The 18,145-nt window shown below is 41.1% G+C and overlaps 1 protein-coding gene across 1 annotated transcript in view; it reads left to right on the top strand.

The window, feature by feature from the left end:
* lgi2a (leucine-rich repeat LGI family, member 2a) overlaps window positions 1-9,849 on the top strand; it is a 36,827-nt gene extending 26,978 nt beyond the window's left edge. The window contains exons 6-8 of the mRNA XM_021577630.3: window positions 3,207-3,376; window positions 4,542-4,706; window positions 6,184-9,849. Coding sequence (XP_021433305.2) covers window positions 3,207-3,376; window positions 4,542-4,706; window positions 6,184-7,001 — 1,153 coding nt within the window. The 3' untranslated portion in view covers window positions 7,002-9,849. The remainder of the gene's footprint in view (window positions 1-3,206; window positions 3,377-4,541; window positions 4,707-6,183) is intronic.
* Window positions 9,850-18,145: the final 8,296 nt, after the last annotated feature.

Below are 18,145 nucleotides of genomic sequence, written 5' to 3' on the forward strand. Positions count from 1 at the left end.
ATCTGTACAAACAACAGTACGCAAGTATAAACACCATGGGGCCACGCAGCCGTCATCCTGCTCAGGAAGGAGACGTGTTCTGTCTCCTAGAGAAGAATGTACTTTGGTGGGAAAACTGCAAATCAATCCCAAAACAACAGCAAAGGACCTTGTGAAGATGCTGGAGGAAACAGGTACCTAGTATCTATATCCACAATAAAACGAGTCCTATATTGACATAAACTGAAAGGCCTCTCAGCAAGGTAGAAGCCACTACTCCAAACCGCCATAAAAAAAAGCCTAACTACGGTTTGCAACTGCGTAGTACTTTTTGGAGAAATCATATTTTTTGGAGAAATGTCCTCTGGTCTGATGAAACAAAAACTGTTTGGACATAATGACCATCGTTATGTGAGGAGGAAAAATGGGTATGCTTGCAAGCTGAAGAACACCATCCCAACCGTGAAGCACGGGGGTGGCATCATCATGTTGTGGGGATGCTTTGCTGCAGGAGGGACTGGTGCACATCACAAAATAGATGGCATCATGAGAAAAAATTATGTGGATATATTGAAGCAACATCTCAAGACATCTAGTTAAAGATTGGTCTCAAATGGGTTCTCCAAATGGACAATGACCCCAAGCATACTTCCAATGTTGTGGCATAATGGCTTAAGGACAACAAAGTCAAGGTATTGGAGTGGCCGTCACTAAGCCCTGACCTCAATCCTATCGAACATTTGTGGGCAGAACTGAAAAAGTGTGTGCGAGCAAGGAGGACTTACAAACCTGACTCAGTTACACCAGCTCTGTCAGGAGAAATGGGCCAAAATTCACCCAACTTAATGTGGGAAGCTTGTGGAGGCTACCCAAAAAGTTTGACCCAAGTTAAACAATTTTAAGGCAATGCTACCAAATACTAATTGAGTGTATGTCAACTTCTGATCCACTGGGAATGTGATGAAATAAATAAAAGCTTAAATAAATATTATTCTGACATTTCATATTCTTAAAATAAGTGGTGACCTAACTGACCTAAAACAGGGAATTTTTACTAGGATTAAATGTCAGGAATCATGAAAAACATAGTTTACATGTATTTGGCTAAGGTGTTTGTAAATTTCTGACTTCAACTCTATGTTTTTATGTACATTACCAGTCAGAAGTTTGGACTCACCTACTCATTCAAGGGTTTTTCTTTATTTGTACTATTTTCTCAATTGCAGAATAATAGTGAAGACATCAAAGCTATGAAATTATGGAGTAACAAAAAAAAGGGTTAAACAAATCAAAATATATTTTAGATTTTAGATTCTTCAAAGTAGCCACCATTTTCCTCTATGACAGCTTTGCACACTCTTAGCATCATCTCAACCAGCTTCACCTGGAATGCTTTTCCAACAGTCTTGAAGTGTTCCCACATATGATGAGCACTTATTGGCTGCTTTTCCTTCACTCTGCGGTCCAACTCATCCCAAACCATCTTAACTGGATTGAGGTCAGGTGATTGTGGAGGCCAGTTCATCTGATGCAGGACTCCATCACTCTCCTTCCTTGTCAAATAGCCCTTACACAGCCTGGAAGTGTGCTGGGTCATTATCCTGTTAAAAAACAAATGATAGTCCCACTAAGCCAAACCAAATGGGATGGCATATCGCTGCAGAATGCTGTGGTAGCCATGCTCATTAAGTGTGCCTTGATTTCTAATTAAATCAATCATCAACAGTGTAACCAGCAAAGCACCCCCCTATCGCCACACCTCCTCCTCCATGCTTCATGGTGGGAACCACACACGCAGCGATCATCTGTTCACTTACTCTGCGTCTCACAAAGACACGGCGGTTGGAACCAAAAATCTCAAATTTAGTGCCATGATGTACACCTCTTTGTACACTCATCAGACCAAAGGACAGACAGATTTCCAGTGGTCTCATGTCCATTGCTTATGTTTCTTGGCCCAAGCAAGTCTCTACTTATTATTGGTGTCCTTTAGTAGTGGTTTCTTTGCAGCAATTTGACCATGAAGGCCCGATTCACCCAGTCTCCTCTGAACAGTTGATGTTGAGATGTGTCTGTTACTTGAACTCTGAAGCATTTATTTGGGCTCTGGTAACTCTAATGAACTTTTCCTCTGTAACTCTGGCTCTTCCTTTCCTGTTGCGGTCCTCATGAGAGCCAGTTTCATCATAGCGCTTGATGGTTTTTGCGACTACACTTGAAGAAACATTAAAAGTTATTGACATTTTCCAGATTGACTGACCTTCATGTCTTAAAGTAATGATGGACTGTCGTTTCTCTTTGCTCATTTGAGCTGTTCTTGCCGTAATATGGACTTGGTCTTTTACCAAATAGGGCTATCTTCTTTATACCTCCCCTACCTTGTCATAACACAACTGATTAGCTCAAACACATTGAGGAAAGAAATTCCACAAATGAACAAAACACACCTGTTAATTGAAATGCATTCCAGGTGACTACCTCATGAAGCTGGTTGAGAGAATGCCAGGAGTGTGCAAAGCTGTCATCGAGTCAAAGGTTGGCTACTTTGAAGAATCTCAAATATATTTTATTTGTTTAACACTTTCTTTGGGAACTACCTGATTCCATATGTGTTATTTCATAGTTTTGATGTCTTCACTATTTTATTCTACAATGTAGAAAATAGTAAAAATAAAGAAAAACCCTGGAATGAGTAGGTATGTCCAAACTTTTGACTGGTACTGTATGTGCATATATAAATATCATAATTTTAATTGGATACAGCCAATAAATGTCTTATAAGCCCATGTGGGCTGGGAATGAGGAAGATGCATGACATTAATATAAAATCAATCAAATAATCAATCATACAATGAAAACAATAACAGACGCTTTAGTGATGCAACATTTTACACTAGTTAAGGGGGTGGAGTCATCCTCTAATAGAACGAATTGGAGTCTGTCGAACAAGTAAAAGCGAAAGCAAGAGAGCGCCCGACCTCGAAGACCTACATTTGTCTCTAGGCGTCTGAGAAGAATATGATGGTCAATAGTATCACATGCTGCACTTAGAAGGAGACGCATGAGTATAGAGAGAGATGCTCATTTGTATGTTTTATAAGTGCGGGTTCAGTGCTGTGGCGACTGATAGGTTTCATTGACAGAATTGGAGTTTAGAAAATCTGTAAACTGCTGGGCTAGGGTATGGTTATGCTGTGACTGATATCTGGTTGTCTGTCCTTGCAAAGTGACCTGCGAGGAAATGCCTTTGAGTGTGACTGCCGTGCGAAGTGGCTGATGATGTGGCTGAAGAGCACCAATGCCACGGTTTCCGATGTAATTTGTGCCGGACCCAAGGACATGAAGGACAAGCGACTGAACGACATGGCCAGCCTGCACAATGAATGCATCTCCACTGGTGAGGGAGCTGACTAATTGCAGTGGTAGAAAAAGTATCCAATTGTCATACTTGAGAAAAAGTAAGAGAAAATTGCTTATATTAAGCAAACCGAATGGCACCATTTTAATGAATTTACAGATAGGCAGGGGCATATTCCAACACGTGTGTTTAATGAATCCGCCAGATGAGAGACAGTAGGGATGACCAGAGATGTTCTTTTGATAAGTGTATGAATTAGACCATTTTCCTGTCCCACTAAGCATTGAAAATGATCATTTTCCTGTCCCGCTAAGCATTGAAAATGTAACGTGTACTTTTGGGTGTCAGGGAAAATGTATGGATTAAAAAGTACATCATTTTCTTTAGGAATGTAGTGAAGTAAAAGTTGTTAAAAATATAAATGGTAAAGTACAGATACCACAAAAAACTACTTAAGTAAAAAATATATAATATAAAAGTATTACTTAACTTCTTTACACCACTGCTAATTGCCATGGTCTTACTTGAGCCCTCCATCATAAGGCCTACTTAACATAAACTCATTACAATGATAATATAATTTATAAGAGTTGCCATAAACTATGAGAAGCATATTATGCATAACCATAGTAGCACTTTGCAGGTTATGAGGAAATTCTCAAAACAACTGATGACAGCAGTTTACCTGACAAGACTGAATTCAAACATTACAGTTTTGAATTGATGTGCAATTTACTTTTATTGTTGCCTGACGACTGAATTTAATATAGCTGCTCTATCGATCGCTACATATAGGACATTGTCTGAATCTGTCATCCTAGATGTCGTTTGTGTGACTTCAAAATGAGGGGCGTTCTACAAAACAAATTCATCAGTGATAGGATAACGAACAACAGTTGATCCAGTGTTTGGGTTTTTCATCACTGGTTATTTGGATAAATCACAATTTTGCAGGTGTTAGCATCTTTCAAATTTCAGAAGGGGAGGGGACATTCAGCCAGTAACGTGCAAAGAGAGAGGGTGTAGCTCCTCATTCCAGTTCCGCTTCTCATACTAGCATCTCTTCATCTCTTAACACGTGTGGACCCAGAACTTAATTGAGCAGCTAACCAATTACGTGAAACTTTAGTTCAAGATTAGTTTACACTACACAACATGTTTTATTACAAATCATACTAATGCTAAGATTGCCCACTCTCCACAGATTTTATCCACCATCAGTCGGTGCCATCAGAGTCTCTGTCTGTGGACACATTCTCTTATAAAAATGACGTCTATGTGGCCATCGCTGCACCCAACACAGAGAGTTGTATGGTTTTACAGTGGGACCACATTGAGATGAACTTCAGGACTTATGACAATATCACAGGTATTTGGTAACATGACATCTTATGTCACTGAGGCTGACATATTCCTCTCTCAAACACACTTGTTGTGGGCAAGCGCACAGTAACATTTCAAATAGACAGGATGAGTGAAATTATTATTAGCAGCACGATTTATGTTTTAACTTATTTTTTTAATGAGAAGGATGTTTAATTTAACCAGAGTGTTAATATACATGCAGATACCTGCTGACACTGTATACACAAAGCTTTATTGAGCTCCAGTATCATATTTCCCATTTTTTTTTAAATTACATTGTGTTTACTGATAACGTGTGTGTTGGCGAGAGGAAAATGCCACCCTGAATGTCAGGTGACAAGATCATTGCTTAAATATTGGTGAGTATTTAAATGGGGATGAGGTAGTTGGGTGGGCTATTTACAGATGGGCTGTGTACAGGTGCAGTGATCGGTAAGCTGCTCTGACAGCTGATGCTTAAAGTTAGTGAGGGAGATGTAAGTCTCCAGCTTCAGTGATTTTTGCAGTTCGTTCCAGTCATTGGCAACAGAGAACTGGAAGGAAAGGCGGCCAAATGTGGAGTTGGCTTTGGGGATGACCAGTAAAATAGACCTGCTGGAGTACGTGCTACGGGTGGGTGTTGCTATGGTGACCAGTGAGTTGAGATAAGGCAGGGCTTTACCTAGCAAAGACATATAGATGACCTGGAACCAGTGGGTTTGGCGACGAATATGAAGCGAGGGCCAACCAACGAGAGCATACAGGCCGCAGTGGTGGGTAGTATATGGGGCTTTGGTGACAAAACGGATGGCACTGTGATAGACTACAACCAATTTTCTGAGTAGAGTGTTGGAGGCTATTTTGTAGATGACATCGCCAAAGTCAAGGATTGGTAGGATAGTCAGTTTTACGAGGGTATGTTTAACAGCATGAGTGAAGGATGCTTTGTTGCGATTTAATTTTGGATTGGAGATGCTTAATGTGAGTCTGGAATGAGAGTTTACAGTCTAACCAGACACCTAGGTATTTGTAGTTGTCCACATATGCTACGTCAGAACCGTCCAGAGTAGTGATGCTAGTCGGCCAGGCAGGTGCGGGCAGCAATCGGTTGAAGAGCATGCATTTAGTATTACTAGTATTTAAGAGCAGTTGGAGGCCACGGAAGGAGTGTTATAATTGCATTGAAGCTCATCTGGAGGTTTGTTAACACAGTGTCCAAAGAAGGGCCAGAAGTATACAGAATGGTGTTGTCTGTGTAGAGGTGGATCAGAGAAGCACCAGCAGCGAGAGGGACGTCATTGATATATACAGTGATATACATAGAACATAAATCATATACATATACAGAGAACATAAATTGTGCTGCATATTTATCAGCAATCATTTTGTGGTTTATATCTAGTGCCGTTTCTCTTCCTTAATTACTATATTTTCAGTATTTTAAAGCCAATAAACTATCATTTGAATTTCTAAATGTGTCTATTCTGTGTCTCAAATCTTAGGCCAGTCAATCGTTGGGTGCAAATCGGTCATCATCCAGAACCAGGTCTTTGTCATAGTGGCCCAGCTCTTTGGTGGTTCTCACATATACAAGTTTGATGAAGACCAGAGCAGGTTCAGCAAGTTTCAGGATATTGAGGTATCCAAGATCTCCAAGCCCAACGACATTGAAGCCTTCCAGATTTCTGGCGAGTGGTTCTTTGTGATTGCCGATAGCTCAAAGGCGGGGCTCTCCACTCTCTACAAGTGGAACGACAAGGGCTTCTACTCCTATCAGTCCCTGCATGAGTGGTTCCGTGACACTGACGCTGAGTTTGTGGATCTGGATGGCAAGTCCCACCTCATCTTGGCCAGCCGCTCCCAGGTGCCTGTAATCTACCAGTGGAGCAGGAATGCCCAGACGTTTGCCCTGCAGGGAGAGATCCCCAACATGGAGGATGTGGTGGCCGTCAAGACCTTCCGAGTCAAGGAGGACCTCTACCTGGCCATGACGCGCTATATAGGTGACTCTAAGGTACTCCGCTGGAGTGGCAAACAGTTTATGGAGATCCAATCCCTGCCCTCACGAGGTGCTATGATTCTCCAGCCATTCTCCTTCAAAGAGCGCCACTATCTGGCCCTGGGCAGCGACTTTACCTTCTCACAGATCTACCTGTGGGACGCTGATAAGAAACTCTTTGAGCGCTTCAAAGAGGTGTACATCATGGCGCCACGTTCCTTTACCGTGGTATCCACCGACCGCCGGGACTTCATTTTCTCCTCCAGCTTCAAGGGCAATACACAGATCTTCGAGCATATCATCATCGACTTGAGCTTATGAGATTTCCAGGGCTTCAGCCCCTGCATCTTATGTCTTCCATTATAAACGTTGACATTTTTGTGGGGGAAAGGAGGGAGAAGGGTCCAAGAGAGGGAGAGGTAACTCAAGCAGCATTATCAAATATTTTTTCCTATTAAGCACCTCTTGTGTTTGTATACCATTTTAAATCGGTCATGTCCCTACTGTTCTATTGACTTTTATACGCACAAGTAATCTCGGTTAACCAAGAACTAAAATCTCAAGTCATTTGGTCACCTCGGTGATTAAGTTGTGGATCTATACGTGGTAGTTCCGGTTTGCAAAGTCTTGCAAAAGGAAACTCTCAGCCAAGTCTTTTCCTTTTCCACAATGTACATTGCCTTTTCAGCACAGGCGTTTTAGTGTTTTGTTTGTCCTGCTGCTGCGCCATCTAGCTATGAATAGTGATCACTCCCAACTGCTTTGTCGATACAGGGAAAAGTCGCAGCAGCGCAAACCTTTAATAACAATATTGTGACACAGAACCATTGTGATCCCGAACCCAGAACTCTTAAACAATGATTAGCAGTACACATTTATGTTTGTATTTGTTTATATCGTCTATATAAGCAGTTTCACAAATATTTGGGGATTTACAAAAGTTTTCATTGCTCATATTTGTTCTTTATTCCACATAAATGTACAATTACTCAAGACCCTAAACAAGTCCTTGCTGCAGAGTACAACTAGATATGTGTGTATTGATTGACTAAGGGCTATATTCAATCAGATCTGCTTTAGCCAACAACCATATAGCTTATTTTTGGGGCTGTGTCAGAGGTGGAACTGCGTTAGAGCTGTCAAGTCCACAAGCAGCACATGGCATTATACCTAAAGCAGACATTGCCATTGGCTGCATGGAGTCACATTACGAGAAATCCCATGCAGCCTTGTTGACAAGTTCAAACACTGGAATGTGAGATGTAATCTAGAGCTCAATTAGGCTGATGATTTTCAATTTGAGCATCATTATTTATTATAGCCTACACTATCTCATTCTGAACTTCTAACGCAAGTAGGATGGTTGTTGCTTCGTAACAATGATCTGCTCATCTGCTCACCGATTTGACAGCTACAACGCAGTTACACCTCCGACACTTACAAAACATCAGTAATGCGGGTTTTGGCTGTTGCCAACTCTTGATCTGATTGAGTCTATGCCTGAGGCATCATCATAGATATTGACTATGCTAGCTTGATTATTAAAAACATTGACCAAATAAGTCAACATTAATGCTCTACAGATGTATTCTTTTGAACAATAATGATACATATTAACATATTAACACATACTTTCTGACAGAAACACATACTTTCTGACAGCAAAGTTACAGTTGGTGATCAGAGTTCAAATGAAAATGTATCATTTGTTTTGAAGAGAACACAGACACTATAATTGTATTGTAGTTTTTTTTTTACATACATTTCCCGGCCTCAAATGTAACATTTGCATAGTATATAATTTTACTGGTAGCGTATTTAACCACCATATGCCAATATTTGAGCCATACCTCCAACAATTCCTCTTCTAAAGAAACACGTGTATGCTGCGTGGAACTGTCCACTGTAAACTCCTGTCTTGAGGACTAGTAAAAATTGCTTTTCATAGAAACATATATATGAATGTTCTCTGCATGTTGATAAATGAGGCCGACTAAGAGTATGAGTCTACTTTATTAGACTATAGGCTGCTAGAGAAAATTCCTGCACAGTCTGCAGGTTCTCAATTATCCTTTCTTTCACTAGCAGGTTGAAATATCCAGGATACAACTGCGCATAACCAGCTAGCATTAGTATGGTGGCTAAGTGTGACATGTTTGCCTATGGGAAATCCTAACAGCTGCTTAAATTGTTAGCTGAGTTTTAAACCAGACTTGTTCCTCTACTTTAGCCTCTAATATGCTACATTGTAAGCATGGCCCCAATGAGTTCAGACAAGTTCATGTACTGCATGCAGGCATTATTGATAGGGTTGAGTAATTATTTTAGCAAAACACTGACCCTTCCAGTGTCACAGCTCTGTAAATAACTAGATGTCTGTCTATCAGACAATGGCATGTTTTATGCGTTTTATAGATTTAGTCAACCTATAACCTGAATATAGTCAAAAGACCAGGCCAAATTAATTAGAAGTTCAACAGTCACCGACAGAGATTTAGCATTGTAAAGTATTTTTTTGCGTGATTTCCCACAGCAATTGTTTGTGCCTAAAGTTTTGATCTGTGATGTTCTTGCATGAACAGATGACTTGTGTAGGTAAATTTTAATGATTAAATAGTAAATTAGAAAGTTGTACAGAATAATGCTGCCAATATTTTAACCAAAACTAGAAGGCATGAACACATCACTGCAATGTTATACTAATTTCACTGGCTGCTTGTAAGTATCAGTCTAATTTTCAGATTTTACTCTTAACTTTTAAATCATTGCACGGCCTTGCCCAGTCTTATCTGACATGCTCGTTCCATATAACCCAGAGAGAAAGCTCCACTCCCAAGCTGGCCTGTTGACAATACCAGTAGAACTAAGGCCGGGAGCGGAGCGTTCTGTCTATCAGAGACCCATAGCTATGGAGTGACTTACCCTGTTAGGTAAGAGGGACAGACACAATTGAGGTTTTTAAATCACATTTGAAAACCCACCTTTTTACTTTGCCTTTAAAATATGATTTTGTTGTTATTTTAGCATCCTTTTTTCCTTCATTTTTTTTTCTTTGTCTTTTTTTGCCTTCCGTTTTAAAAAATCTCTTACCTTTTATTTTTTTTTACTGTAATATGTGTTGTGATTTTAAATGCAAATAAAGTTTGATTTGATAAACGATGTTACTATACAATGTATTCAACTTTCTTGACTGACACATGATCACAGAAAATTCAAAGCTGAGCAATGGGGGGTGACATGGGACTGACAGGTATTGGTAAAAACATACCAAACATCGGTTAATTATTTGCCATAATATTCATGCGCTGACGACCTGGAAATTTCTAGCACATGCTTAATGCCATGGTAAAGCCCACACAATTGACAGCTCATTATTCTCAGAAGACTAGCTGGTCCGGACAGCCTCTTCCTGTTTCATAATTTGTTAGTTTCGAAAGTAGTTTATGCTGGGTATGAAAAATAAACTAAGGAGAGGTTTCATTTTTGCTGGCAGCCACAATCAGGAAGCACCTGAAACAATGATTTTACAGTCATTGTTTAGGCTTTTTCCTGCCGTCAGTAGTTTGATCTCCTGTCCAAAACTCGGTTGTTGTGTTACCTTAATCCAGTACTTTTCTGCATCGAACAGTTCGTCAGCAGTCAGTTCACCTTGCATCTTTATGGTTGTACGAGCATAGGCTATGAATCTCTTTATCCAGGCGGTGACTCTGAACACTCTTTTCAGTTTGCTGTACCTTTCAAGCTCCAACACAGGTTCAGTGCTGTCTGTGCTGTTTGCTGCGAGTTGTACAGTAACCTGGCAACTGGACTTGAGTTCTATATTCACCTCATCCGGAACCTTGTTATCATCAGTCTCTTCGGACTGATTGGGTGATGTCAGAATTCTGGGTCCATTCCACCATAGCTCGCTCTGTGTCAAGTTTCGAACAGTTTGTCCTCTTGTAGGGAGGTCAGCTGGATTAGTTTTCCCTTCAATATGTGACCATGACTCTGGATTGGTCAAGGACTGAATCTCCGTCACTCTGTTCGCAACAAACTGTTTCCATTTCTGAGCTGAGCTGCAAATCCAATGCAGCACGATCATTGAGTCTGTCCACATTTTGATCTGTTTTTCTTCCATTTTCAGTGTGGTCATCAAGTTGTTTGCTAGTCTCGCTCCAATCACAGCTCCCATGAGCTCCAGGCGTGGCAGCGCCATTTTCTTAAGTGGGGCTACCCGGGACTTGGATGCGACTAGACTTGTGGTTTCCCTGTCTTGTGACTCACCTTGCAAGTAAGCTACTGCACTGTAAGCCCTTTCACTTGCATCACAGAACACGTGTAGTTTCAGGGTGTGGTTATTCTGTGGCCTCATGTCTGTTCAGTACCACCTTGGTATGGTGAGCTGGTGTAACTGGGGTAGTTCTGAACACCACTGTTGCCATTCTCGTGTCAGATCAGGTGGTAATTCTTCGTCCCAGCTGAGTCCCCTCTCCCACATTTCCTGGAACATGCTCTTGATCCTGATGGTGAAGGGAGTTAAGAAACCAAGAGGGTCGAAGATACGTGCAGACGACTGCAGAACACTTCTCTTTGTGTTTTCCTTTTGCTTTAGAATGCTCAGTAACGGCCTGAGGTCAAACACAAAGTCATCCGTTTCCGGCCTCCATACTAAACCTAAAACCTTCAGCACTAATCCTTGTGTTTGTAACGTCAACGGGTGGTCAGTTGTCATACTCTCCTCCCATTTTGTTTTAAGTTTAGGGTGTGACTGTTTGAGGTTGTGGACAGGTGTCTTTTATACTGATAACAAGTTCAAACAGGTGCCATTAATACAGGTAACGAGTGGAGGACAGAGGAGCTTCTTAAAGAAGAAGTTACAGGTCTGTGAGAGCCAGAAATCTTGCTTGTTTGTAGGTGACCAAATACTTATTTTCCACCATAATTTGCAAATAAATTCATTGAAAATCCTACACTGTGATTTTCTGGATTTTTTTCTCATTTTGTCCGTCATAGTTGAAGTGCACCTATGATGAAAATTACAGGCCTCTCTCATCTTTTTAAGTGGGAGAACTTGCACAAAAAATACTTTTTTGCCCCACTGTACTAGAAAAACATTATGTACACCTAGCGGCAGGTAACGTGGTCACGAAAATCAATCGTTTACCTATATTTAACCAGGCAAGTCAGTTAGAACAAATTCTTATTTTCAATGACGGCCTAGGAACAGTGGGTTAACTGCCTGTTCAGGGGCAGAACGACAGATTTGTACCTTGTCAGCTCAGGGGTTTGAACTTGCAACCTTCCGGTTACTAGTCCAGCGCTCTAACCACTAGGCTACCCTACCTTTGATGAGCTTCGGATATTTTCACTCACGAGACTTCCAGTTAGACAGAAAATGTTCCTTTTGTTCCATAAAGATATTTTTTATATCCAAATACCTCCGTTAGTTTGATGCATTATGCCTAGGAACACTGGAAATAGCGGTTACGACAACGCAGACAAAAATTCAAAATTTTATCCATAATATCGACACAAACATGGCAAACGTTTTTTTTATAATCAATCCTCAAGGTGTTTTTCAAATATCTATTCGATAATATATCAACCGGGACAGTTGGCTTTTCACTAGGACTGGGAGGAAAAATGGCTACCTCTCTGTTTATCGCAAATATCACACTGAGAGCCAAAACTGACCACTTAGGCAATGTGGACGTTTACACTCATTCTTCAAAATAAAGGCCTGAAACTACGTCTAAAGGCTGTAGACACCTTATGGAAGCCACAGAAAAAGGAATCTGGTCGATATACCTTTCAATGGGCAATAGGGATGCATAGAAAGACAGGGGTTTCAAAATAAGAGTCCCTTCCTGATTGGATTTTTCTCAGGATTTCGCCAGCAATATCAGTTCTGTTATACTCACAGACAACATTTTTACAGTTTTGGAAACTTTAGAGTATTTTCTATCCCAAGCTGTCAAGTATATGCATATTCTAGCATCTGGTCTTGAGAAATAGGCAGTTTACTTTGGGAACGTTTTTCCAAATATAAAAATAGTGCCCACTAGCTTCAAGAGGTTAATGGCTAACACAGAATATGAGCTTTCCAAAAGTTCAATATATATTATACTGGTCAGTCCTTTTGGGAGCCCAGATAATTTATTTATATATCCCATTATTGGATGGTTCAGCAGTTCGGTTTCCCAAGGGAATCCATAGGCCAGCATACCTGACTTACGTTATAAAAAATATTTTTAAAAGGAGTTGTCTGGTAATGTGTATGTATCTTTCAAATCTTGGAATGTTCTCAAGCCATTATTGTCCATGATATCTGCAAGGGTATGGATTCCACTTTTGAACTATTGGGGGGGATGCAACAGGTCTGGGTTCCGATGAATAAACAAGTTGTGGATGTGTCGAGGCTTGACCCCTCACTGGCCAATCAGAACATGCTCGATGGCTAAATATGTGGTTGCTTCAAGTTGTGTATTTACGGTCTTTTATCCTATTTCATTCTCAGCAACTGAAATGTTAGTCCGTTATAGCCCTGCAGATTGCAAGGCATTATTGGGAAATATTGCAGTAGATGCATGCCATTTTGATTCCCATTTTGCACCTAATAGAAATTGTGTGAGCACAAGGAAAGCACAAAGGACAATGTCCAAGGACTAGTCAGCCCTTCCCCCTCAGAGAGGCTAAATGTATCTCTGTTACAGTATCCAGAGGACTGAATGTGTGATAGAACAATACTATAGTATCCATTTTTGGTAACTTGTTCACTGAGGATAACTCTGATGGAGACCATTGTTCCTGTACCCAAGGCAAAGGTAACTGAACTAAATGACTATCGCCTCATAGTACTCACTTCTGTCATCATGAAGTGCTTTGAGGGCCTAGTCAAGGATCATATCCTCTCCACCTTACCTGTCACCCTAGACCCACTTCAATTTGCTTACTGCCCCAATAGGTCCACAGACGATGCAATCGCCATTACACTGCACACTGCCATATCACATCTGGGCAAGAGGAATACCTATGTAAGAATGCTGTTCATTGACTATAGCTCAGCATTCAGCACCATAGCACCCTCCAAGCTCATCATTAAGCTTGAGGCCCTGGGTCTCAAGCCCGCCCTGTGCAATTGGGTCCTGGACTGATGGGCCACCCACATGTGGTGAAGGTCGGTAACAACATCTCCACTTCGCTGATCCTCAACACTGGGGCCCCACAAGGGTGCATGCTCAGACCCTTCCTGTACTCCCTATTAACCCATGACTGAGTGACCATGCCCTCCTCCAACTCAATCATAAAGTTTGCAGATGACACAACAGTAGTAGGCATGATTACCAACAACGACGAGACAGCCTACAGGGAGGAGGTGAGGGCACTCAGAGTGTGGTGTCAACAAAACAACCACTCACTCAACATCAACAAAGCAAAGGAGATGATCGTGGACTTCAGGAAACAGCAGAGGGAGCACCCCCCTATCCCTTGACGGGACAGCAGTGGAGAAAGTGGAAAGTTAAGTTTCTTGGCATAAACATCACGGACAAACTGTAATGGCCCACCCACACAGAGAGTGTGGCGAAGAAGGTGCAACAGTACCTCTTCAACCTCATGGGGCTGAAGAAATTTGTCTTGGCACCTAAAACCCTCACAAACTTTTACAGATGCACAATTGGGAGCATCCTGTCTGGCTGTATCACCACCTGGTACGGCAACTGCACCGCCAACAATTGCAAGGCTCTCCAGAGGGTGGTGCGGTCTGCACAACTCATCACCGGTGGAAAACTACCTGCCCTCCAGGACACCTACAGCACCTGATGTCACAGGAAGGCCAAAAAGATCAAGGACAACAACCACCCGAGACTGTTCTCCCCACTGTTCTCCCCACCCAGTAGGCAAGGTCAGTACAGATGCATCAAAGCTGGGACTGAGAGACTGAAAAACAGCTTCTATCTCAAGGCCATCAGACTGTTAAACAGCCATCACTAACACAGAGGCTGCTGCCCACATACAGACTTGAAATCATTGGTCACTTTAATAAATGGACCACTCGTCACTTTAATAATGCCACTAATTATGTTTACATAGCTTGCATAACTCATCTCATATCTACACTACAATTGAAAAGTTTGGGGTCACTTAGAAATGTCCTTGTTTTTGAAAGAAAAGCACATTTTTTTATCCATTAAAATAACATAAAATTGATCAGAAATACAGTGTTAATGTTGTAAATGACTACTGTAGGTGATTTTTAATGGAATATCTACATATGCGTACACAGGCCCATTATCAGCAACCATCACTCCTGTGTTCCAATGGCACGTTGTGTTAGCTAATTCAAGTTGATCATTTTAAAAGGCTAAATGATTATTAGAAAACCCTTTTGCAATTATGTTAGCACAGCTGAAAACTGTTGTTCTGATTAAAGAGGCAATAAAACTGGCCTTCTTTAGACTAGTTGAGTATCTGGAGCATCAGCATTTGTGGGTTCGATTACAGGCTAAACATGTCCAGAAACAAATACATTTCTTCTGAAACTCGTCAGTATATTCTTGTTCTGAGAAATTAAGGCTATTCCATGCGAAAAATTGCCAAGAAACTGAAGATCTCGTACAACGCTGTGTACTACTCCCTTCACAGAACAGTGCAAACTGGCTCTTAACCTTCTTAATGAATGATTATATTGAAGATTGAAGCCGGCTCTAAAGGAGGTCCGAGATCCGATCAGTTACCCAACAAAATAACATCAATTTATTTAGACTAATTGTTTTTATGACTACAGACATTTGGCTAATATTCCTCTTTTCCTGCATTTATTAATTTGTCTGCATGTCTATTCAACATTTGGCTAAAAGATTAACCATGCCATGAATTAAGAACGATTCATATATTTTTTTCACAATGCAATGCGACACATTGACAACTCAAATCGCTTTAAAGAGCCTTAGACAACAAATAAATAAACTAAAACAATAACTTCAAAAACAGTCCATTCATAACTGGATTTCTTCAAATTGCTGTGCAGGAAAAGGCTTTCATCCACCGTGCCTGGTCGCAGGCTTGCTGCTGGCTTCTCTCTGAAACCACACATCCATCTATAGGTGACGCTTTATCCTTTGGAACCACACAATTACCAGGTGGACAGTCGGCCTCTTGAAGCAGTAGAGGAAATCAACAAGATCCGCAATTATTCTTTCACACTAGCTGGCCTTACGTTATCTGCAGTTTTGAGGTGCACTGTCACACTCTGTGGTGGATAACATTCACTCTTCGTTCATGTAATGGGCTGTAATGGGTTGTAAGACACAGGTATCCTATTTTTCGAAAATCGTCAGTTCACATGTCAAGTGTAATTGCGCCATTGCATCAACCCCTACAAATATATTCTAATGTATTATAATGCACATAATAATTCAAACGAAATTAGCTGCACCTGCTCTTAAATGCAAGTAAAACTAAATGCATACTCTTCAACCGATCGCTGCCCGCACCTGCCCGCCCGTCCAGCATCACTATTCTGGACGGTTCTGACTTAGAATATGCGGACAACTACAATTACCTAGGTGTCTGGTTACACCGTAAACTCTCCTTCCAGACTCACATTAAGCATCTCCAATCCAAAATTAATTCTATAATTGACTTCCTATTTCGCAACAAAGCCTCCTTCACTCATGTTGCCAAACATACCCTCCTAAAACGGATTATTCTACCGATCCTTGACTTCGGCAATGTAATTTACAAAATAGCCTCCAACACTCTACTCAGCAAATTGGATGCAGTATTTCACATTGCCATACATTTTGTCACCATATACTACCCACGCCTGCGACCTGCATGCTCTCATTGGCTTGTCCTCGCTACACATTTGTCGCCAAACCCACTGGCTCCGGGTCATCTATAAGTATTTGCTAGGTAAAGCTACGCCGTATTTTAGCTCACTGGTCACCATAGCAACACCCACACGCAGCACGCACTCTATCAGGTATATTTCACTGGTCATCCCCAAAGCAAACACCTTATTTGGTCACCTTTCCTTCCAATTCTCTGCTGCCAATGACTGGAATGAATTGCAAAAATCACTGAAGTTGGAAACTTATATCTCCCTCTCTAACTTTAAGCATCAGTTGTCAAAGCAGCTGACCGATCGCTGCAGCTGTACACAGCCCATCTGTAAATAGCCCATCCAACCAACTTTCCACCTCATCCCCATATTTGTTTTTGTTTTTCTGCTCTTTTGCACATCCTCATCTGCACATCTATCACTCCAGTGTTAATTGCTAAATTGTAATTACTTCACCACTATGGCCTATTTATTGCTTTACCTCCTTACAACATTTGCACACACTGTATACAGATGTTTCTATTGTGTTATTGACTGTACGTTTGTTTATCCCATGTGTAGCTCTGTGTTGTTGTTTTTGTCCACTGCTTTGCTTTATCTTGGCCAGGTCGCAGTTGTAAATTAGAACTTGTTCTCAACTGGCCTACCTGGTTAAATAAAGCTGAAATAAAAAGTACATATAAAAAAGAGTTCGAACCACTTTGGATTTGAGCTGCAGTTCAACGCCTTTCTGGCCTAAATGTTAGTTTCATTACAAATCCTTTTATGCACTCTTTTCGAAATGGACGGTTCTGTCAGGCTGACATGTTCTCTGACCTCACTCGGGGCATGGCTACTTACGTGCAAAGTTTACAGGAGAGTCTTATGGCTCCTAAAATCACATTCCTATCTTAACAGAAATCTTTCATCGTCTTTCATACTTCATATACAACGTTAAGGATGGAGACTTCGTACATGTAGTGTATATACTTTTCAAGTTACAGTATTTCCTTTATAACACTTTTAATGACATCACAAAATAAAAACCAATATGACATTCGTTTTCTATAGCTCACCACTGACCATTCCTCACGTTATCTGTTAGGAACATTTTCCCAGTATTTGCTTAAGAACGTGTTAGAGTTTCGGCGGGAAACCTCTGTGTAGACAAAGCACATTCCTCTGTGAAATTTTGAAGAGGAATTTTCTTTCTTCTCTCCTTTAATTTACGACAAGGTGTGAATTGTCAATCTCCCACCAGCTCCCTCCTCCCCACACTGTTGGTGAGAGAGGGTCTGGTTACTGTCATCCATTGCCAAGCTGATCTGACCCATTTGGTTCATCACAGGACAGTCATGTCACTTAGAGCACAATAACTACATCAATCTTGTGAATCTACTATCTTGTTGGATGCATTTGCAGATGATTTTGTGCCCAATAGAAACAAGGCAAAATAATGTATTGTGTCATGTGTGTGAGTCATGTGTGTGAGAGAGAGAGAGAGAGAGAGAGAGAGAGAGAGAGAGAGAGAGAGAGAGAGAGAGAGAGAGAGAGAGAGAGAGAGAGAGAGAGAGAGAGAGAGAGAGAGAGAGAGAGAGAGAGAGAGAGAGAGAGAGAGAGAGAGAGAGACATGTGTGGAGAAACTCACCAGTGTGTGTGT

Source organism: Oncorhynchus mykiss, chromosome 21 (assembly GCF_057628025.1).
Source record: "Oncorhynchus mykiss isolate SJ-2025 chromosome 21, ASM5762802v1, whole genome shotgun sequence".
Taxonomy (NCBI): Eukaryota; Metazoa; Chordata; class Actinopteri; order Salmoniformes; family Salmonidae; genus Oncorhynchus; species Oncorhynchus mykiss.